This window comes from Perca fluviatilis, chromosome 18, assembly GCF_010015445.1.
Source record: "Perca fluviatilis chromosome 18, GENO_Pfluv_1.0, whole genome shotgun sequence".
Lineage (NCBI taxonomy): Eukaryota > Metazoa > Chordata > Actinopteri > Perciformes > Percidae > Perca > Perca fluviatilis.
The window spans coordinates 15,198,258-15,221,328 of record NC_053129.1 but is presented as its reverse complement, the minus strand read 5'-3'; the positions used below and the strand labels follow the sequence as shown (position 1 = coordinate 15,221,328).

The 23,071-nt window shown below is 41.7% G+C and overlaps 1 protein-coding gene across 1 annotated transcript; it reads left to right on the top strand.

Annotated features, from left to right (window-relative positions):
* The first annotated feature begins 20,238 nt into the window (after positions 1-20,238).
* LOC120546952 (thyroxine 5-deiodinase-like) lies at positions 20,239-21,900 on the top strand. Its single transcript, XM_039782233.1, has one exon. The coding sequence runs from the start codon at positions 20,475-20,477 to the stop codon at positions 21,270-21,272; it is 798 nt and encodes a 265-aa protein (XP_039638167.1). The 5' UTR covers positions 20,239-20,474; the 3' UTR covers positions 21,273-21,900.
* The last annotated feature ends 1,171 nt before the right edge of the window (positions 21,901-23,071 follow it).

The window sequence follows — 23,071 nt, the reverse complement described above, 5'->3', positions numbered from 1 at the left end:
CGTCAAAGTCACATTGAACACAATGTGAAAAATCGGAACAGATTTACTTCACACCCACGAACAAATTCACTGACCGCATCAATGTTTTCGAGATTAATTGATTTGTCGTTCATTTTGCTGTTTCAAATGCTGATGTGACTGCACCTTTAATCTAAATCTAAATTGCGTAGGTTGTTTTTTGGGAAACAACATTACTGACTGCTCTACCCATGCCTTAAAGGATAAAGCTGGTGTCATTCTATATTTTTCATAGTAACAAAAAGACCAAGACCAACAGTGCATTAGACAGTTGCTCAATAAGTTCCCCAGCCTGTCAATGGTTCTCTGCCCAAAGCGCATGTGTTCCTACTGAACATGTAAATCTTTAAAAACACATCCCAAATATATACTTACATTATAAAAAGGAGCCTAAAACAGGTGCAAATGTATTTTTGAAGGACAATTTTTAGCTGTGGATTTAGTGCTCTACTGAGTATTTGTAGCAGCAGGACGGTGTGTGGGATTGACTCAAAATTAAGTTTTGGTTTTCCTTTGAGTCAGTGACTGCAGCGGAACTGATACCAGCAGTTCATACAAACCTTTCACACACTTTAACTTTGAGTGTTACAGTACTTACAGTAAACAATGACTCTCCCTTACAGTAGTTCCAAGGTGTTTCCAGACATGTGGTAGCAGGTTAAAATTACAATGGGCATACCCCTGTCCATATCAGCTTACAGCCTCTTTAGTTTTTCCTGAGCACTCCCTTATAACTACAACTTTTAATATTTCAATTATGTTTATTGTCAAGATGTTATAATCTCCTTGCAGTCTTGTCTATGTTGGTGGAAACCCCCTTGCTTAGGTGGCTTGGTATTTAAGATTACTTAAGACTGTTTTTCAGGGGGAAAGTCCCAAAGTGGTCTTGTTCTATTTGGCCTTAAACAAGAGCAAATAAGCCATCTCTGTCAGAAAAAGGCAGTGTATTTGCTAGTGAAATAAGGAGCATAAACATTACAGATTTTGTTTAAAAGCTCTTATCATCAGGAAGCAGCTGTGATAACATCTCCTATTTTTGATGAAGGCACATCATTGTTCTATTATGCTTTTAATAAAAACATTTTAAACAGTTATATTAACACAATAGTACCAAGTGTGTTGTGTTTGCTCATGGAAGATGTCTGAATGTAGCTAGCGTGTTTTCTTGGAGACCTTATTTAATATCTGCTATATTGATTCAAATAGGCTTTTAACATGATGTAAGAAAGACAAAAACATCCTGTAAGAGCCAAATAGGGACTGGTTCATCTTAAATGGTAGGTTTGTTTAGAAACAGTTAAAATGGTATAAAACTGTTTCATGAAAATTCATAGGACATGTATTGGTTTGGAATGCATGATTTGGTAGTGTTTGGTTCTGATGATGTTTTAGTGTTTTGGGCTTCCTGTCGGATGGCACTACGTCATAGCGTAGTTATTTTTAGTTTGAAGTTAGAGATGTGGGAAGCAACACAGTTTTTTGATCGTGCATACCATGTTTAATTTTGTTTTTTATAAGTAAACATTTAAAAAGAAGACCATATGGTTTGCTCGTGTTTCAAATACTGGTTGTAGTTAGACTGACTTCAAAAGGTGGTACAGAAGAATTAGAAGCAACTAGGTGCCACTACATTTAGTCAAAAAACTGGCTAAACGAAGCTACGCTGGATTACCTGGATAACGAGAAGGACGTGGCTAGCTTGTTGCTGGATGAGGAAGCAGTGTATCGGACTTTAGCGCCGCCAACGAGCCACGGAGCCGGACCTGTCTGCCCCAGAGGCCCGCTACGGACCACCACCAGGCCACAGTTTTACCTCTGTATGTCAGGCTTTCCTTCGCTCCGCTAGCTAACGGCTAGTTAGGCTGTCTGCAAACGGAGAAGTGACGCTGCGCGCTGAAGTGAGGACTGCTTTCTTCAGAAGACTGAGAGGAGGAGAAAAGGTCAGGAACTTACCCAAAGAAGCTAGCATTAAAACAGGTGATCCTCCAAGGCATTCTCCAAGATATGGTGGCAAAACCTACTTTTTATCTATGTGGATTGTCAAAGAAAGACGTAATACGGAGCCCTCATACATTTGAAGAAAGTGCTTGAAACGTTTGCATACAACTAGAGCATTAACTCTGCAATTTGTAAGATGGCTGAGGAAGATGAACATAGATGTATCGAGGATGCAATGGAATAGGGAAGGTCACATAAGCTGACAGAGAAGGCAGTAGAAGAGAGATTGCAGAAGTGCATTGCATTGAGAACACTAGGAACTCTGACAAGCAAAATAAAAGAGAGACAATGATGAGTGATGCTCAAAATTTGCAAAAAGTGAAAAATATTATGGAAAATGATTTTGCAACATCACTAAATGAGTTTAACCAGCTCAACAACGAAGTTGCAAATCTTTTGACTGAAGATGAAAAAACATATGATGAAGAGAACTGGTTCAAACATAAAATGGCAACAATTAGAGGATTTATGAAAACGACTAAAAAGTGGATTGCAACTGAGCATGAACCCATACTGCCAGTGGAAAATGTACCGCAAGAAAATAATGTGGTTGATAAGTAAGTCGCACATCAGCTGCGTCACGAGTATCGTCCACAAGAGCTAAACAGGAAGCGGAACATGCAGCCCTGCTCGAACGTGCTGCAGCGCTAAAGAAAATGCAACAGCTTGAGTTTGAAGCAGCTAGAATCAAAGCTGAAAAGGAAGAGATAGAGATGGAAACAGTGTTAGCTGAGAGCAAAGCAAAATTAAGGGTGCTTAAAGAATATGAGAGATCTGACGATGGTTTGAGTAGCTACGTGACCGCACAAAAGCCACGAGGTAGACAACGTGAAGGAAAGAACTAGCATTATGCACCCACAACAAGCTAATACGAACCTTCATGCTCAACTAGAAACACGGCACTCCCGAATACAACAACAGCCTCAAACAGTCTCCAATTATGTGCCTAATGCTCAAGCTAACAGAGGTGATGACATACTAGCGGTTATGCAAAAACAGAATGTAATCACTGAGCTACTTGTAAAACAACAGCAGCTATCTCATCTACCAACAAAAGACATTCCTGTGTTCAAGCGTGATGCGCTACAATACAAATCTTTCATGAGGGCGTTTGAGCACGCAATAGAGCAGAAAACCAGCAATGATCAAGATAAATTGTACTTCCTGGAACAATTTACGGCCGATGAACCTCAAGAGCTTGTTTGCAGCTGTGCTCACATGACACCTAACAAAGGCTACTGCGAGGCAAAGAAAGCACTATGGGGATGAATTACGGATTGCCAGTGCATACATTGACAAAGCACTCAAATGGCCTCAAGTGAACTCTGATGATGGGAAAGCATTGAGCGCCTATGCAATGTTTTTGATTGGATGTCGCAATACTATGGTAGACATTGAGTACTTAGAGGAGATGGACAACCCAACCAACTAACGCACAGTGGTGTCTAAGTTAACGTACAAAATGAAGGATCGTTAGTGTGCTGAAGCTTATGACATGAAAGAGCAAAGAGGCAGGAAAGCAAAGTTTGCTGATTTGGTGAGCTACATAGACCGCCAAGCAAGAATAATATCTCAGACAGCCGCCCAACTCCAAGTGGAAAGACCAACCAAAAGGAAACGCATTATGGAAGGAAAGAGGTCCGTGGAATCAGTTTCGCGACCAATGTTTCCACCGAAACTAAAGGGCCTCAGGAAACACATGTTAAGCCAGCGAACTCAAGTAAAACTGTGAGTGCCTTTGAGAAACCATGTTTGTACTGCCAGCAATCTCACACCCTTACCACATGCAGCAAAATCAAAAACCAACCACATAAGGAGCGTGTGGATTTCTTAAAAATAAAGGGCTTATGTTTCGGATGCTTAGTTACAGGTCATCGTAGCAAATTCTGCAAAAGAAGAATTGAGTGTAAAGAATGTGCTTTAAAACATCCAGACATTCTGCACATAATAAAAGAGGAAGGTTCTGTCTCACCTGAAAAGAAAGATGGTCGTCATGGAAGTGAAGTATTGTGTGCTCAAGTTTCTATTCTACAAGAGTCCTGTAGCCTCACAGGGGCCGGAGAAGCAGAATGTGTGCTGTCAATAGTACCGGTGAAGATCAAGTCGAAAAAGAGTGACAAGTGTGTTGAAACATACGCCTTTCTGGACCCGGGAAGCACAGCAACGTTTTGCACAGAAGACCTGCAAAAGAAACTGAACATTAAAGGGAAACCGACATGAATACTTCTCAGCACCATGGGTCAAGACAAACCTGGAGAACAGAAGCTCATGAACAGTTTTGTCATAACAGACCTGGAAGTGTGCGGGCTGGAAGACACCAAGTTTATAGAGCTACCAAAGGTGTCCACTCATAGCAACATACCTGTTCACACTGAGAACATACCTAAACAGTCAGATATCCAGAAGTGGCCTTATCTAAATGAAGTACGCTTGCCAGAGATAGAAGCGGATGTAGGCCTGCTTATTGGAGCTCTGTTCAAGAGCAATGGAGCCATGGCACGTTATTAATGCTGAGGATGGAGGCCCTTATGCTGTGAAGACTGGCATTGGCTGGGTTGTGAATGGGCCCGTAAGAAAGGAACTGGATGATGCAGTGACTGAAACGCCTATGTTTTCAGTAAACAGAATCTCTGTGATGGAGATTGAGAAGCTGCTGGTCCAACAGTATAACACAGATTTTTCAGAACGCAACTATGATGACCGAGAGGAGATGTCTCATGAAGACAAACAGTTTTTGCAGTCTGTGCAGAAAACGACAACCGTTGAGAACGGGCATTACAGCATTGGACTGCGACTCAGGAATGAGAAGCTCCAAATGCCAAATAACCGTTGTGTGGCGGAACAGCGCATAGCCTGTTTGCTAAGAAAGTTCAAGAAGAATCCTGAATTCTTTGAAGAGTACAAGGGCTTTATGGAGACCATCATTGACAAAGGCTACGCTTTCCAAGTTCCAGTTCAACAGCATAACCGTGACGACAACAGGCTGTTTTACATACCACATCACAGGGTGTATCACCCAAAGAAAAGAAAGCTGTGGGTGGTCTTCGACTGCACAGCTTCGTTTCAGGATAGGTCTCTGAATAGTGAGCTGCTCCAAGGACCCGACTTGACCAACACGTTAGTTGGTGTCCTTTTAAGATTTCGCGAGGAGCCAGTAGCTATGATGGCGGACATTGAGTCCATGTTTTATCAGGTTAAGGTGCCGGAATGTGATGCAGACCTACTCCGTTTTCTTTGGTGGCCCAACGGCAAGTTGAACGAACCTCTGGAGGAATTCCGAATGACCGTGCACCTTTTCGGAGCCACTTCCTCACCAAGTGTTGCCTCATATGCACTGAAAAGAACTGCTGAAGATCACAAGGATGATGCATCTCCAGAAGCTATCCAGACAGTCCTGCGCAACTTCTACGTAGATGACTGTTTGAAGAGTGTAGCTAAAGAAGATGCAGTGACCTTAGCTAGTGAGCTTCGTACCCTGTGTGCCAGCGGAGGCTTCGCTTTAACAAAGTGGATGAGCAATAGCAGGAAGGTGTTAATGTCAATCCCTGAAGTACATAGAGCCAGCGAAGTAAAAGACCTGGATCTAAGACATGACGCTTTGCAAGTCGAGAGGACACTCGGTGTACAGTGGAACACAAAAACTGATACTTTCACCTACAGTATGAAGCTGCAAGATAAGCCGATGACCAGAAGAGGCATTTTATCAGTCGTGAATTCCATCTACGACCCCCTTGGCTTTTTCTGCTGCTGAAAGATCTTTGTAAAGAACAATACGGATGGGACGAGAACATTGGCGGAAAACACGCTGAAGATTGGAAAGGATGGATCGAAGATGTCAGTCATCTCTCTACCTTCCATGTGAGCAGGTGTTTGAAGCCTACAGATTTTGGATGCACTGCAGCAGCACAGTTACATCATTTTTCAGACACTTCAGAGTCCACATACGGCACTGTCTCTTATCTGCTGCTAGAGAATAGTCAAGGTGAGAAGCGTTGTGCATTCCTCATGGGGAAGTCAAGAGTGGCCCCACTCAAATTGGTCACCATCCCCAGACTTGAGTTGACTGCAGCAGTTTTCGCTGTCAAAATAGACAAGATGTTACATCAAGAGCTTCAAGTTCCTCTGCAACAATCTATTTTCTGGACAGACAGCACTAAAGTGCTCCGATACATTGACAGTGAAACCGCTTGTTTCAAAACCTTCGTTGCGAACAAAATCTCGTTGATCCGAGAAGCAACCAAGCCATCGCAATGGAAGTACGTCAGAACAACGGAAAATCCTGCAGATCAAGCCAGCAGGGGACTGAAAGCTAAGAGTTTGGTTCAAGGAGGAACATGGATCAATGGGCCAGACTTCTTGCTGAACAATGAATGTGACTGGTCGGAACAGCCTGTGCGAAGGAAAGAAAGCCTTCAAAATGATCCAGAAGTCAAGAATGGAGCTACAGTCAACATGATAAAGGTTGAAGAAAACATGGAACCAATTGACAAACTGATCAACCATTACTCGGACTGGCATAAACTAAAAAGATCAGTGGCCTGGATTTTAAAGGTGAAGGAAAATCTGTGGAAACTGAAAGAGGAAAGAAAGAAAATATCAAGAGCGATCAGGCAAACTGAGAAGGACCCTGAAAAGGAAAGATCAAAGTTAGAACAGCAAATGAAGAAATTCAAAACAACAGAAAAGAAATCCCTTACTTTGGACGACCTGGTTGCCGCAGAATCAGAAATAATCCAATGCAGTCAAAGACAACAGTTTGGAGAAGAAATCAAAATACTGGAGAAAGGTAAACAGCTCAGTCGCAGCAGTCAGCTGTTCAAATTGGATCCAATTCTTCAAGATGGCATGTTAAGGGTCGGCGGAAGACTCAACAAGTCTGCCATGCCAGAAAATGCTAAACATCCAGCAATTTTTTCAAAGCAAAGCAGAGTTGCTACACTGATTTTGAGAGACATACACCAAAGAACAGGACACTGTGGACGCAGTTATGTATTGGCAGAACTGAGATGCAGGTATTGGATCCCACAAGCCAATTCTGCAATTCGAAAAATAATCAACAAATGTACAGTGTGCCACAGGATTAATGGAAAGGTTGGTGAGCAAAAAATGGCAAACCTGCCTGAAGATAGGCTCTTGCCAGATAAGCCTCCCTTTACAAATACCGGCGTTGATTTCTTCGGGCCGTTTGATGTCAAGCGGGGCCAGGGTACAGTCAAAAGGTATGGCGTGATGTTCACTTGTCTCACTCTCTGAGCGGTGCACATTGAAGTTGCAGATACCCTCGGCCAGTGAACTCGCGTTACTCTAATCTGACCAGCTTTTTCAGTAACGAGTAATCTAACGCGTTACTATTTCCAAACCAGTAATCAGATTAAAGTTACTTATCCAAGTCACTGTGCGTTACTATTTTTGTCATTTTCCTTAGTAAAAATATATATTTTTGCTTTCTTCTTGCATCTCGGGGAGTGAAGTCACGTATGCGACAAGTCACGTTTTCAGCATGAGGACAGGTCACGTTTTCAGCATGTGGACAGTTCACGTGTACCATGCAGCGACACAAACGTAAACAACAATGGAGGGAGGAGAGAAACGCACGCTTTCTAGCTGGAAATACAGTCACTATTTTGAGTTTGTGTCAGCTAAAGACGGCAATATTAAGGTTTGTTGTACACTCTGTGCTGGTGGCGACAAAGTGCTATCTAGCTACAAAAACACTACGTCAAATTTGAAGAAACATTTGGAGTCGCAGCACTGCAGTCAAACTTACAGAGCAAGTCCCAGCAGGTGGTGCGAAGCAGAGAGCAAGAGGTCCCCCACCACCCGAACAACAAAAGCTGGACATCGGTGCAAAACCAGTAAGTGGGGGAGAGTTGAAGAAGTTGGTCGGGCAGTAGGCCTATGTTGTAGCGGAAATGCTGCCCTTAAACACGGTTGACTCGCTCTCTTCCGTGCCATAATAAACCTAAAATATACTAAATATAAAAATAATGTGCGAGGTTGAAAGCATCATCAACGGCAGGCCGCTTACAACTGTTTCAGATGATGTGAACGACGTAGAACCTCTAACACCCAATCACTTATTGCTGTTGTAATCTCAACCCAACATGCCTCCAGGGATTTTCAGCAAAGATGACATGTACACAAGAAAGAGATGGAAGCAAGTCCAACATCTTGTGGATTTGTTTTGGACTAGATGGACGCGTGAATACCTTCCACTAATTCAGGAGCGCCAGAAATGGCTGAAGCCAAGAAGAAACTTCATGACGGGAGATGTTGTGCTACTAGTGGACAGTTCTTTCCCACGGAACTCCTGGCTTATGGGAAAGGTAATTGAAACGTTGCCGGACTCCAATGGAACAGTGCGAAGAGTGAAGATAAAGACCAAGACCAGCACTCTGGAAAGGCCTGTATACAAACTGTGCTTGTTGGAAGAGGCGACATCAGAAGAGTGAAGAAAGAAGAAATAAGTTGATAATTTATGGACATTTAGAAATTGTTTGGCTCCCAGTGTTTAAGTTTATTATTGCTTAGTCCTCCTGCCTAACCAATTAGGGGCCAGGTAATGTAAGAGCCAAATAGGGACTGGTTCATCTTAAATGGTAGGTTTGTTTAGAAACCGTTAAAATGGTATAAAACTGTTTCATGAAAATTCATAGGACATGTATTGGTTTGGAATGCATGATTTGGTAGTGTTTGGTTCTGGTGATGTTTTAGTATTTTGGGCTTCCAGTCGGATGGCGCTACGTCACAGCGTAGTTAGTTTATTTTGAAGTTAGAGATGTTGGAAGCAACACAGTTTTTTGACCGTGCGTACCATGTTTAATTTTGTTTTTTTATAAGTAAACATTTAAAAAGAAGACCGTATGGTTTGCTCGTGTTTCAAATACTGGTTGTAGTTAGATTGACTTCAAAAGGTGGTACAGAAGAATTAGAAGCAACTAGGTGCCACTACACATCCAATTGATATACTACTACCTATTTTCCTTTCTGGTGTACTGTTAACATTTAACAACGTTTTGGATAGACATGCCTTATAAACCATGGTAAACTAACACATTTTGAGTTGCTTCTATTGATGGGAAGCTGCAAGCACAGTAAGAATTCTTCGTGCAAGAGACTGTTTAGCAGCTCAGTTTCAACTCTGAGTCCATGACGCCTCAGCCATGTAAACCATGCTTCAGGTCATGTGAGGTGAAAACAGCTAATGAGGGAACAGGAAATGGGTCTCTAAATTATGCAAAACTTTGCTCAGCTCCACTCCTTAAAGAAAGTCATTCAATTGCAATGCTTTCTGGGAGAACTTTTAACTATATGTTGCATGTCAGGTTAGGGTTTTCACATGGTCCATTACATGTTATTATAAGTTGCCTGACAGATAGCAGCAGGCTACTGTAGGTCAACCTGATACTGGATGGGCTGGACACACGTAAGCAAGAATTTGCACAGACATTCTGAAGGCCAACGACTCAAATTGAAGGGAAAAAAAGGTGGTAAAATATAGATTACAACTTTTTTTCTCACAAATTTAGAGGAATGTGCAGCCTTGGCAGAGGTACATGCTTACATGAATTCAGTAACTGCATACGGTCGAAGGCAAAAAAAAATTGTCATATAGCCTACAGACTTTGTTACATATTAGTAACATACACAGGCTCACCATTCATTTTACAAACTGAACAGAAATATAGTTCCCTTTTCTAAATATTTGTGTGTGTGTGTGTTGTGTGTGTGTGAAGCTCCTAATGCTGGAAAATCCCCAAAATATATGGATGTGTTAAAACTTCATATAGGAATTATTATGTTCTTAACACTGTTTAGAGGCAATGCTCATGTCACGCTTGAAGACTGGAGAGGAGGCTTTTATAGTGCACAATTTGTGTATTTATTAACAAAACGTACTCAAACCAACATACAAAAAAAAAAAAATGATTCACTTTAGGGCAAAACACCCTCAAACAAATGAAAACAGCAACCTCTCTGCAAGCTGCCCATTCATTCTCTCTCTTGCTCCCCTTCTCCTCAAACTCTTTTAACCCAGCCTCACCCAATTGGCACCTACCACCTGTACCGGTGGTTAGAGGGGAAACAAGACGCTTGAATGTGGAACATACCATACCATGTAGATAAATGTGATTGTTGACATTCCTAGTTATATACATGTATGTGTGTGTATATATATATATATATATATATATATATATTGCTGCAAATATATATATTGCTGCAAAAATGGTTTTACCTATTGCTCTACACTTAAGGATTGACCAACCCTTCCCTACACAAAGGACCTAATGAGGCAAACCTGCATGCACTCTCCTCAATTAAGCTAGTGAGCAGCTGATCTACCCCCCACATCACAGGCAGAACCATAGCAAAACACTATGAACCCATAAAACCTACTCAACAGGCCTATGTCAAATAATAAAGTAACAAATAAACTAAAACAATGACCTACAACATTACACTGAAATTAAGGATTAAGCAGACACAAAACAGTATTAATTTTGGGAACAGGGCCTAGTGAAAAGGGAGAAAAGAGCAAGGGCATCGTCGCTGTATCCGGGGCTTTGCGCCGATTGACGATTATAGACAATTGTGATTTGTTTAATAAATTACAGCCAATACTCCAACATTAACACACTGACAACATTGTATTCAGAATATAAAATATGTTATAGGGGCTGTGTGTGTGTGTGTGTGTGTGTGTGTGTGTGTGTGTGTGTGTGTGTGTGTGTGTGTGTGTGTGTGTGTGTGTGTGTGTGTGTGCGTGTAGCCTATGTGAGAGAGACACGTGTGTGACAGAGAGATAGAGAGAGCAGGGAAAGGTAATGCAGCGTGTTTTAAATAGCGTTTAAAATAAAAAAGAATAACAAAACGCAATATGTAGTGGCCGGTGTTGATTGTGTGGCGCACCGCCACAAATTAGTCTATGTGTGGGAAACACTGATTTATGAGGACTATGGTTAACTGCTCCTTAGATCTCTGCAGGGTAAATCCAGACAGCTATCTAGACTATCTGTCCAATCTGAGTTTTCTGTTGCACGACTAAAACAACTTTTGAACGTACACACGTTCCACCAAAACAAGTTCCTTCCTGAGGCTATTTTCCAGCGGCACCGGGTCTCCGTCCAGTGTTTAGCACCGCCCATGACGATTTTGATTGGTTAAAAGAAATGCCAATAAACCAGGGCACTTTTTTTTCCCATCCCGGAATGCTGTGTGGACTAGCCAGACCCTCCTCCGCAGCGCTGTGGAGGAAGGTCTGGCAAAGCAAGACTTCTTTTAGACAGAGCCAGGCTAGCTGTTTCCCTGTTTACAGTCTTTATGCTTAGCTAAGATAGCATTTGCTGGCTGTAGCTACCATACAGACACCAGAGTGGTATCAATCTTCTCATCTAACTCTTGACAAGAAAACAAATGAGTGGTAGGTGATCGAATCCTATTCCATCGCCAGTAGACGAGTATGCCTTTCTGTTTTTTTTCTGGTGTGTCGCATTTAACACGGCACAAAACAGGGTTAGTAAACAGTAGTAGAGAGCAGCATGAAGGCTACTGACAATGTTACGGTGTTTGCATCTTTTTTATATGTGTTACTTATTCCGTCTCTCTTTCAAACTAGATGACAACTAATCTGGAACGATGTCTGAGCGCTGCTTGGGCAGAATTTGAGGCCGAGATGACAGAAGTTACCCACGGAGGCGATGCACGTCATAGCATCGCGCCGGAAAAGGGGTAAAAATTTGCACATCCACACGGCTGTCATGTTCTCATCACTGCCGATTGGAGCTGGAGCCGATAAATACCGGGACTACTGCAGTAATTAGTCCCGGGAATAAATGCAGATTGTAACCTTTCCCACTGCAGACAAAAGCCAGATGTTAGTGAGTGTAAGTGGGTTTTTTGACCAGTGGGAATGGGTATATGTGTCTAGTATGACATAACATAGGTATATTGTATACACAAGTAGGCCAATGCAACTAATGATGTAACTAATCTAGACAGCACACACTTTTAAGAATTTACGAATGCCTTTATTGAACAGTGTAACATCGAGACAAAAAACAGCACATAGAGTGGATGAACGTAAATGTCCCAAACCACTTTAAACCAAGGATGCTGACAGATAATGCAGCACTATATTCTGTATTTCTGCATTCTATGTTGAGGAAGCCTATAGAGAATTGTGATATCAACTTGTAGACTTCTTTTAAAACTACATCAAAAAAAGAACATTAATGACACATGGGGTTTGGTTTTGTTGAAACCTGTTGACTGCCCAACGTAGAAGGAATAACAAGAATTCTGGGGGGATTTTTTTCTTGTTAATAGTTTTTATTTTCCAAGTATAGGTCAAATAAACAATCAATTCCAGGAAGACCTATCCCAGGAAAGCCTCTGTTATCACGTCCGATTAACAAGCAATTCTTTGAAACACACTAAAGATTGTCTTGGGGGAATAGGTGAAATTCCTGTCCAAATCAAAATCACATTAGTGGCATTACTGGAAATGTCTTTGAAAATAGTCTTTCACAACAGTATCATATCAGACCTCCGCTGACACACTTTGTCCCAGCTGTATCTACTTAGTTTTGGTGATGATTCTGGCTGGAAAGTCAAAAGAGGCAGCGGGATTCATTTGTGGAGCAGATAAACCGCAGCGAGGGACACGGTGCAAAATGTACCCATCTTCCCAGCCCTGACTCTATATCAATACAGCAGATTAGTTATTTTTCAGGGCTAAATGACCAGGCTGTGTGATGCAATAAAGAAAAAAAAGCCTTCTCTCTAAAGTCATGCAGTTTGGTGTTTCAGCGCTGCTCCCGTGGACAAAGGACGCTGGTGATCCAAGGTGATGTATTAGTGTGCATCGAAGGCTCCATGCAGCCACAGCGGCCTAGGCGGATTAGCCTGAGAGGGACTACATGACGGTTGCTTAGTAACTACAAACCTACTCAAATGCTTGATGAACATAAGGGACAGGGCTGCATTTTGACCATGAATAGTCCAAAGTGCTTTTTATTGCAGCCTTACCTAACCTTGAACTACATACAACATGATAGGTGACATACACGTGATATATATGTCAATACAATCACCTAACAACACTTGACTAGTATTGCGTGTTTGTGTATCCTACATGAGACGTGTATTTAATGACTCTCTAGTGGCCAGTGTACTAATAGTGGTTTTGCTGGATCCCTGCCACTCTTAGTGCTTTGCTGCAGGCTCTGGCCAAGCTGTTTTTCCTATTCTGTGATGTCCTTGTATGACCCAAGCTTCCATGCCAAGATCCAGGCTGTGTCTAATGAAAGTAAGGTTCCAGCAGTTTGTTCCAGAAAAAAAAAACAGAATCAAGGCTCAGCCCGCCAGTGTTTCATTAAGCCATACTTGTCAAGCCGGCGGTTGAGAACGAGAAAATTAGCAGTAGCTGTGGGATTGTGGTGGCAGACTGGGAGGTTTAAAGAGAAAGAGGTATTAACGCAATGAAAAGAGTTTTGTGGGTTTTTTTTCTAGGAAATAATGTGGTAACAGTGATCAGAAAAATTCTAATGAAAAGAAAAAACTACTGGCCCGATATTTATGAAACTTGGTGGAAGGGTGCAGCATGGGCCAACGAAGAACCCATTACATTTTGGAGCAGATCCGAATCATGGGGCAGATACACTAATTATTTTTCACTTTTGTGAACATTGCAAGCTGGCAAAGGTGTGCACTCGCCGAGTTCCCTTCTTTATCTTTGTTTTTTGTCTTGCATCTTGTGTGATTCATTAGTTCTAATTCTAATGAATTGATATAGTATTGTTGTGTGTATGCATTATCACACTGTATAAATTAGACTTAAATATCATGGTTCTAATTTGGATGTAAAACGTTTTATGAGACTTGCTAACAAAAACTGGCAAAACTTCTGAACAAAAGTTCATGAAAGGTAAAGGTGATTGGTGTGAGGGTGCCAGCGTAAGGACGTGCCAGTTAGACTTAACCACTTAGATGGTATTTGTGTGTGTGTGTGTGTGTGTGTGTGTGTGTGTGTGTGTGTGTGTGTGTGTGTGTGTGTGTGTGTGTGTGTGTGTGTGTGTGTGTGTGTGTGTGTGACGAGGCCCATGATTCGAGGGACCCATGTCTTGAGTGTTTGTTTGTAGACAATCGTTGCTAGACTTAATGAGCTTATGGGATTTAGTATTTCTGTGGTGACCTCTCGGAGCGCTGGGTCACACAAGGCTGATCTTAGAGGTCCTAATGATTCTGAGAAAATCTGATTCAGTACGAGTAACCGACACTGGCCAGGACTTCTTCCCAAGCCAGCACACATGCTCTTTTCTGTCTTTAGCCTGAGTGTAAACAACTGAAAGACGCCAGTGGTTTAATCCAGATCACAGCAGCAATATAACAGACTGGTATGGAGAAACTCCTTATTAAAGAGTGCTAAGTGTTTAGATGGTTTCTCTATTACAGGCTAACATTAGATGCTCTTTGTACTTGATGGGTGACGTGCCTTACTTTTATGGTGAACACCTTGGTGAACACATTACAGTGCCAAGAAATAGTAAGTGAACCTTTTGGATGCCCCTGCATTGTTGTATAATTTAGTCATAAAATGTGGTCTGATATTCTCCAAAGTCACAATAATGGACATGCCTGAAACAGTAACATGAAGATAGTTGCGTGTTTTGGTGTATTTATTGAATTATTTGCTTGAAGATTCAAAGTGAGTTAGAAGAATTAGCCTAAGTGAACCCTTATTTTACAACAGTGACCACAACCAAATGTTTCCTGCATGTGTTATAAATAAAATTGAATTGAATTGAATCTCCACAGTGGCCGGGAGGAATTATAGACCATTTCCCCGAACAAAACTGTGTAATTATATCGATATTTCAGGAATGTCTTTCATGAGGACTCTCTTCAGTTCACATAATCTCAATTGATTTGAGGCCAGGATTGACTTTACATTACTTTTCTTTTGCCTAAGCCATTTTGTACATTGTTACTGTGTTTAGGGGCCTTTTCGTGTTACATCTCCCAACTTCTATTAAGCATCAGATGAGGGACAGCTACCCTGTACAATGTCATTAATTTATTTTAAGGGAGAACCGTGCTGTCCTCTATGGTGCACTTCCATGAGCACCATTGTCGTCCCTTTATTTTTATTCTTAGGAAAGGAATGGAGTTTGCATGCTAGAGTAAGACAAAACAGTATGTCATCAATTTGCTGGATCTTTGGTGCCTTAGGGTGATTCGTTCGCACATCAGCATCTGAGTCACATCCATTTCATTAGAAAATGTTGACCAAATGAAATTGAACAATGTGAAATGATGTCATACCTGCGAGAAAACCTGGCGATTCCAGGATTTTTTAAGTGGGTTGGCACAGGGGGGCCAATAATCAGTCGGGGGGGGAGAGGGGGGCAGGGGATTTTATCAGAATACAGCATAGGAAATCTGCTTAGAAATATAGGAAATATTGGATAGGATAGAACAACACAATCTAATTTGCTAATCAAAACACGTTCATTATTAATTTCACTTGTTTTTATTTTTTTTAACAAATTGTGGATCCAATTACAATACATCATGGAATCATGACATCTTGAATTTCCCCTTGGGGATCAATAAAGTATCTATCTATCTATCTATCTATCTATCTATCTATCTATCTATCTATCTATCTATCTATTTATCTATCTATCTATCTGGAAATATTAACTGGTCATGTGACAAGGGCTGGGAAAAGATTTTCTTTCACAGAACTGTATACAATGAAGTGCAATACACTTACAATAAACTTGCCTCAAACTTCAACAAAGAAAACTTTGCTGTACACAGTTTTCAGATAATAGGAAACAGAACAGAAATAAAATGCAATACACACTTTATTTCTTACAGCAACAAGTGCTCTACAGCGAGTTCAATATACTTCTAAAGTGGCCTCAAAATTTAAAATACACAGTTACACAGTAAACAGCCATACAATGTGTGTTTAAAGTATATATCCATTCACTAAATGGAAAGGCAGTGATTGGCAGAACAGGCAGTAAAGTGACAGTACTCTGATCCAATGGAAATCAAATTTGACAGATTGACAGCACTCTATCCCAATGGATTGGGGGGGCGGGTGCCTAGACCCGCCGCCTCTGGTCACAGGACAGCTTTGGTTGTGACTAATTCATGAGATAATGCTTATTACTTTCTTCTTTTTTTAATGTTTAGAGGTAAAGCCAGTAGCTTAGGTGGTCACATTCTTTTGATGACAAGTAAGCTATAATCTAATTTGAAGCTCTTAAATGTTACATAATTCCTTTATTTTGTATATATTGTCCAAACAATCATACTGTGACAGTTTGAAAAGGGCAACAAATGTTTTTCATGTGTAATGGCATTATATAACTAAGATGTAATTTAAAGGCATGATACTCCATGTTTGTTATTATATCTGAAGCAGTGGGTGGTCAAAACTGACACCTCAGCTTCTTATATGTGAAACACATGTAGCTAACTTTCTGATATCACACCTCTCTTTGAGTAAATGTAGCCAGTTAATGGCCTTTCAAAGTGGATGGCGCCTGGCATCCCTTTCTATTATTTTGTTTATTAAAGAGACCAACTTCACACTCACAGATGTTTGTGTAAAAGAAGCTCGGACGTCAGAGGCGTGGCTGTTGCACATCTGGTTTGTTATGGCCATTTCTGGTTTGTTACGGCCATTTCTCACCAGGTTGTCTGAAAACCAGAGGCCTTCAGTGCAACAGCAGCTAAACAGTCCCAGGAGCCTCCTTTCAGCCTGGATGTCTGTGCTGTGATTGAAGGTGGAGAAGAGAACTACATGTGTAATTTTAGTTCATAGGCGTAACATCAAAACTGGCCAGTGAAAGACCCCCAAATTTCCTATCATAATGATGAATGAAAAATATCAACCGTTTTAAAAATGTGTGATGTTTTGAATCTGCAGAAAGCAGAGAAAAATATGTTCCTTTACCTAATTAAAGATATTTGTACCATAAGTTGATGCAAAAAAATTCACCACAATGCAGGAAATTAAGTGTTTGATGCTCAAAATTTCCCAGGGGGAGGGCCTCGCAAGATAGGTGGAGATGTCAAGCCCCCCAATGTTGAACCCAAAGTTACATTACCTTGAGTTCATTACAACTTTAATCTTATTTTCTTGGGTTTGGCTCTTTTTTTATAAAAGATACACTCACCAGTGACAACTAAAAAGAAAAAAAGAAGGCGAGTCTGACGATGGTTTTAAACTAACCCCCGGGGTACTTGCTGTAGTTTCCCCTAACTGCCCCTGAAGGCTCTGACACACCAACCCGACGGCCGACCGTCGGCAGAAAAAAGGCAGTCGGACTGATCAGTCTGCCCGAGTTGGTCAAAAAGGTTCCTCGGAACACAGCGAAGCAACACCGACTTGAGCGAGCGTACGTTCTGCACGTGCGCAAGATGTAATACGTCTCCATAACAGCAGGAGGCACTAATCTGTATTGTCGTCCAAAAAATTAAAACCGGCAACTGATTGGACGAACGCATCACGTGGGTCTGGCTTCTCCCGAATTTCAAAACCGACCATAATGGCGGCTCGTCTCGAATAACGATTCATCATTTTAAAAACTGATCGACGACGCACGGAGCACACCAAACAGACTCGAGTCACTGACCTCGCCAGGCTGTCCGACGGCCGATAATCGTGTTGGTGTGTCTGCGCCTTGAGTTTAACCAGAAATACAGTTTTCCTGTGCAGTGAAAGATTGAAACAGACATTTAGGTTGTGCTTACTTTCAGTTTCACCTTCACATAAAGTGGGAAAAAAGCGTGACTAATAACTGCTGGCTGGTGCACACCGCCTCTGATTGTCCTATGACTTATTTTCTTGCTCTATCTGACTTTTAGTTCAGTGTTATCACATCCAAAATGGGAATTATGCTCTAAAGCTTTGTTTCAACTCTCCTCAGTGTGTTGACTGTTGATTTATGTTGAATGGATTTCATTTATATGTACATGAATTAATAAGGGATAAGTTAGTTTTCACAATATTGACATTCTCGTGTCTGTTATGTAAATATGAATCAGCAGCCAGTTAGCTTAGCTTAGCATAAAGACTGGATACAGGGAAACAGCTAGCCTGGCTCTGTCCAAAGATAAACAAAATCTAAAACTCCCAAATGAACACGTTTTATTTGTATTTATGTTTGTTTGATCTATACAAAAAAAACAGACATTGAGGTTTTACAGGGGGTTATATGTCGGACTAAATTCCTTGAGTCTCCGCTGGTTGCCTGGCAACCCCAGGGTAATGAAAAGACTTGGGGGGTTTTTTATACGTTGGGGGTGAGGTGATGTGACTGACATTCAGATCTCACTTTGCTTGGAATTAACTTTTGATTTACCTGAAATGTCCCACTGAGGCTGAAAACCTTTTCATTTTTTACAAGAGAGTCTTGGCAAAGCTGGCAGCATAAAAAGTTACAGACAAAAAGAATAGGAATTTAGTATGAAACAATGCTAGAAACAAATAAACAGATAAATACACCAAAAAAAGGATAAGATGAGTTGAGGACAAAGACATTTCAAATGATTAATTTACCACAGAGTTTACAATTGGATTGGATTGGGCCAGAGATGTCAGACTCTTCAATTCAATTTAACATTGAAATAGTAATTACAGCGTACCCGCAAATGGCTCTTCCAAAGCAGGTGTCACTTAGATTGGGCACCTGCACAATAAAATATAATCCAACGCAGTAGAGCTGCAATAAATTTTATACACGCAGGGTGTGATTCGTGAAAAAAGCCGAGGGGGGGGGAGGGGGGTTTGATCATGCACAAGAAAACAAAACATGCAAGAATTAAATCCCCCTTTCATTACCATGGATATAGTGCCACTCCACCAGGCATGCCAAAACACGTATTTATGAACTTCAATATCCAATGGATAATAATCTCAAAATGAAATAGCACAACGTGGTGTCAACATTAAAACCCAGCGCTTTCAAGTCGGAGAGCAGAGTTCACAACAAAATACTTTCACCTTTAGTTTCTCGGGAGTGTTTTAATCCAAACCAAGATCTTTTTCCTAAACTTAACTAGTCGTTTTGGTGCCTAAACTTAACTGTCATCGCCACATGATGCTCACTTCTTCTGGCTAAACTCCAGTACCATGGCCCCTGAAAGGTTCATCATCTGGTGGTGTCAGTACCCGGCTCGCAGCCACCTGTTGGCGTCTAAACAACTGCCGCTGGTAGCCGGCGTCCCGGATCTCTGTAGCAGCTAAATACAACCAGCAACTGCCGCTCGGATTTTATCATTCTATGGCACTATAGACTGTTCACATTACAGCGCTTTTCTTGGTTTAAAATAATTCTATTTTAGGTATATAATTAATAGATTGTCTAGGCTATTGGTGAAGTAGATGATCACTTTGAGGGGGGGATACATTTTGTCCCCACCAGGGATAAAAACAATTGATCAGAGGCAGGGATACATAGACCCCCCAGGCAAATCGCACCCTGTATACACCTTTATGAAGGTATAATGCTCATTTTTTTTTTATATAATATGTATATGTATGTATGTATAATGCTCAGAGGGGTGCTGAGCAAGATGAGCTAAAGCTTATTTCTCCCAAGGAAATTGCTGTGCAGTAGTTGCAATACAAAGTGTGAGGAGTGCAAAGATAAAGTCAAAGATAACAATAACAATAAGGTGCAAATCCAAAATACAATATAGGCTATGCAATACCAAATCAGGTTTTCTAAAAAAAATATAAACATGTGAATGAAAGGCTAGGGAAATAGGCAATACAAGAAATGAGTTTATTTCCTTACAAAATGGACATAACAAAACTTGAACGTAGCCTACTGAATATCTTTCACTTTTGAATCTGGTGATGGTGGCGGGTTTATACTGCCTTCTATTCCTTCCAAGGTGTTCAGGGGCCTAGCAGATCAGTGAATGAGTCATCCAGCCTGGACAGTCTGGGGAGTCTGTATGAATCCAGCGCCGTGTAGTGGTCACAGAGGCTCTTACACTCATTACAGGCAGATCTGATTCCACAGCTGAGTCAAATGTTTCTTTTTCCGACTTTAACCAGCCAATTAAAACTAGGCCTACTCCAACACCCATGCCATGTTTTTCTCGATCACATGTGGACTGAAGACAGCGTGTCATACTCACTCTCTCTCTCTCTCTCTCTCTCTCTCTCTCTCTCTCTCTCTCTCTGGATCTTTGAATCCCAGAGTGGACGGGAGGTAATCCCCACCATGTGAGTGGGCGGCGCAGGTACCGGAGGCGTGTTTTTTACTTTTCTTTTTTCCCCCCCTATTATTCAAATGCTGCTGTACCTATAAAAAGAGTGCCTGCGTGCGTCAGATAGTTTTCTCCAATGGGCAAAGGTGACTAAATAGGCTACTTGTTGTCTCTTTCGTTGGCCCAGTCACATCCTATCGGTAGGTGAAGAGATGATGCACGAGCCTGGCGGTGTCCAAATGGCGAAGCATGCAGCCCTGTGCCTGATGATGCTGCCCCGGTTCCTCCTGGCCGCCCTCATGCTGTGGCTCCTGGATTTCTTGTGTATTAGGAAAAAAGTACTGCTGAAAATGAAAGGGAGGCAGGACAGCCCGGACGACCCGCCGGTGTGCGTCTCTGACTCTAATAAGATGTTCACCTTGGAGTCCCTCAGGGCCGTGTGGTACGGACAGAAATTGGACTTTCTCAAATCAGCGCACCTCGGGCGCGCGGCGCCCAACACCGAGGTGATGCTGGTCCAGGAGCGGCGGATGGTCCGGATCCTGGACTGCATAAAAGGGAAGAGACCGCTCATCCTTAACTTTGGAAGCTGCTCCTGACCGCCATTCATGACGCGCCTGGTGGCGTTTCAGCGCGTCGTGAGCCAGTACCTAGACATTGCGGACTTTTTAGTTGTATATATCGAGGAGGCGCATCCGTCGGACGGCTGGGTGAGCTCGGACGCGCCGTATCAGATCCCCAAGCACCGCTGCTTGGAGGACAGACTCAGAGCCGCTCAGCTGATGCTCGCCCAGGTGCCCGGGAGCAACGTGGTGGTGGATAGTATGGACAACTCGTCCAACGCCGCCTACGGAGCCTACTTTGAGAGACTTTACATCGTAAGGGATGAGAGAGTGGTATACCAGGGGGGCAGGGGTCCAGAGGGATACCAGATTTCCGAGCTTAGAGACTGGCTGGAGCAATACAGGAACGATCTGGCGAATTCCCAAACATCGGTGCTCCATGTGTAGTTAAAGATGCTCAACTGCCTGCTGCTCTGCCCATTCTGCTTTAGTGTCCAACTCACAGTGCAAATATTCAGATGCTGCTATCAAATGTTCACACACGGCACACTATGTTGTTAAGATATTCAGGACTCTTTGACAAATAGCCTAAAGTCATGTTCAAGCCTCAATGCAGGCTGTAGGCTGTTCTGTTGTGTTTGTCTTGACCTTAATTGATTGCTATTAGCGATTGTCTATTTTTTTGTATGGAAAAGTCTGGAATCATTTGAAACTGGATTCAATTAGGCCTAGCGATCACTATTTTTCCACAATACTGGGGTGTGTGTGTGTGTGTGTGTGTGTGTGTGTGTGTGTGTGTGTGTGTGTGTGTTTGCACGTGCGCGCGTGCGTGCGTGCGTGCGCGCGCGATCAGGCTAATGTCTCACTGGTGTTTCTGTGAAGTTCGGTTTTTAAAAGGCGAAGCCAGAAAACCGACACTGATGTTTCTGACACCGGGTCCACTTTAGCAGGATGCCTTCCTCAATGATCGATTGCCAAACGATGTAATGTTGAAACGATGTAACTGAACAAAATGTTTTTAATAAATACCAGATCACACAGATTTACTGTTGACTTGTGGAACAAACACCTTAAAGTTCTTCCTTTGGTCATTTCATTGAGGTATTTGTTATAATACACAAGAAAATGGGATGAATTAATGTAAACTTTATGTGTTTGCCCCAACATCTGATGACGTCATGCTCATCCTGTAGTATAAGTATATATATATATATAAATCAGGCTAATTCAGGTCAAAGCATAACTGTAATGTTAATACTGTGTTCTTGTGACTGATTAATTAACCCACTTACAGCTATGAAACATGCACAAAAAAGGAGGCCAGAAAAGAAAAAGTCTTTTCATGTGTGGGGAAAAGAGGAAACAGAATCAAAATGAGTTTTATTTATAGAGCTAGGGCTGTTTCATATTGTGTAACACTGTTAATAACCAGAAATAATCATGAAACCTAGTGATGATCAAGTGAAAGGTAAAAGTCAGGATTTCACAATTCCAAAAAAAACTGAAAAATGTCCCGAGGAAATCACACTCACAAACATTGTATCAAAGTATTGTTAGAAGAAATCCTATTTGATCAAATGTTTCTTTTATGTTGACTACATAAGAGCCGTGACACTTTCTAAACGTGGATCAGACAGAAAAACAAAGTGATTACAGGGTGTGATGCAGCATCTTTAATCCATCTATCTTTATCTTTTTCTCGTTATTTCTGCAATCTCTCTCCTCGCCTCTCTCCTGTGAATACCTTTGTGCGCACGCACACACACACACACACACACACACACACACAAGCAGGAATTCACACACTGCGCCATGTAATTAGGATTAGAGAGCAGTGTGATTACTGTGGACTATGGATAGATGTAACAAAAAAAACAAATTCTACTTTTTTTTTGGTATTTTGGATGAAGTGTATGCCTAGGTGTGTTTGTGGCAATTAATTCTTTTAATTTGGTCGATCAAGATTCATTACCAAATAAACTGGGCTGTCACATTTCGCTCTCGGTGCACATAGCCTGTTCCTGCATGTGTTTTCATAATGTCACGGAAAAGGATTTGGGATTTTTTTCAAGAGTCCGAGTCCCATAAAATCTAAATAACCCAAATTCTCCTACCACCCACCCTTTAAACCCAAGCAACTGAGATGACATTGATATGGCTGTGTGGTAATTGGGAACCTGTTCCCACTATCCAACATTAGCCTGACTGCTGCAACTCCCACACACAATTGGAAGTCTGATATGATA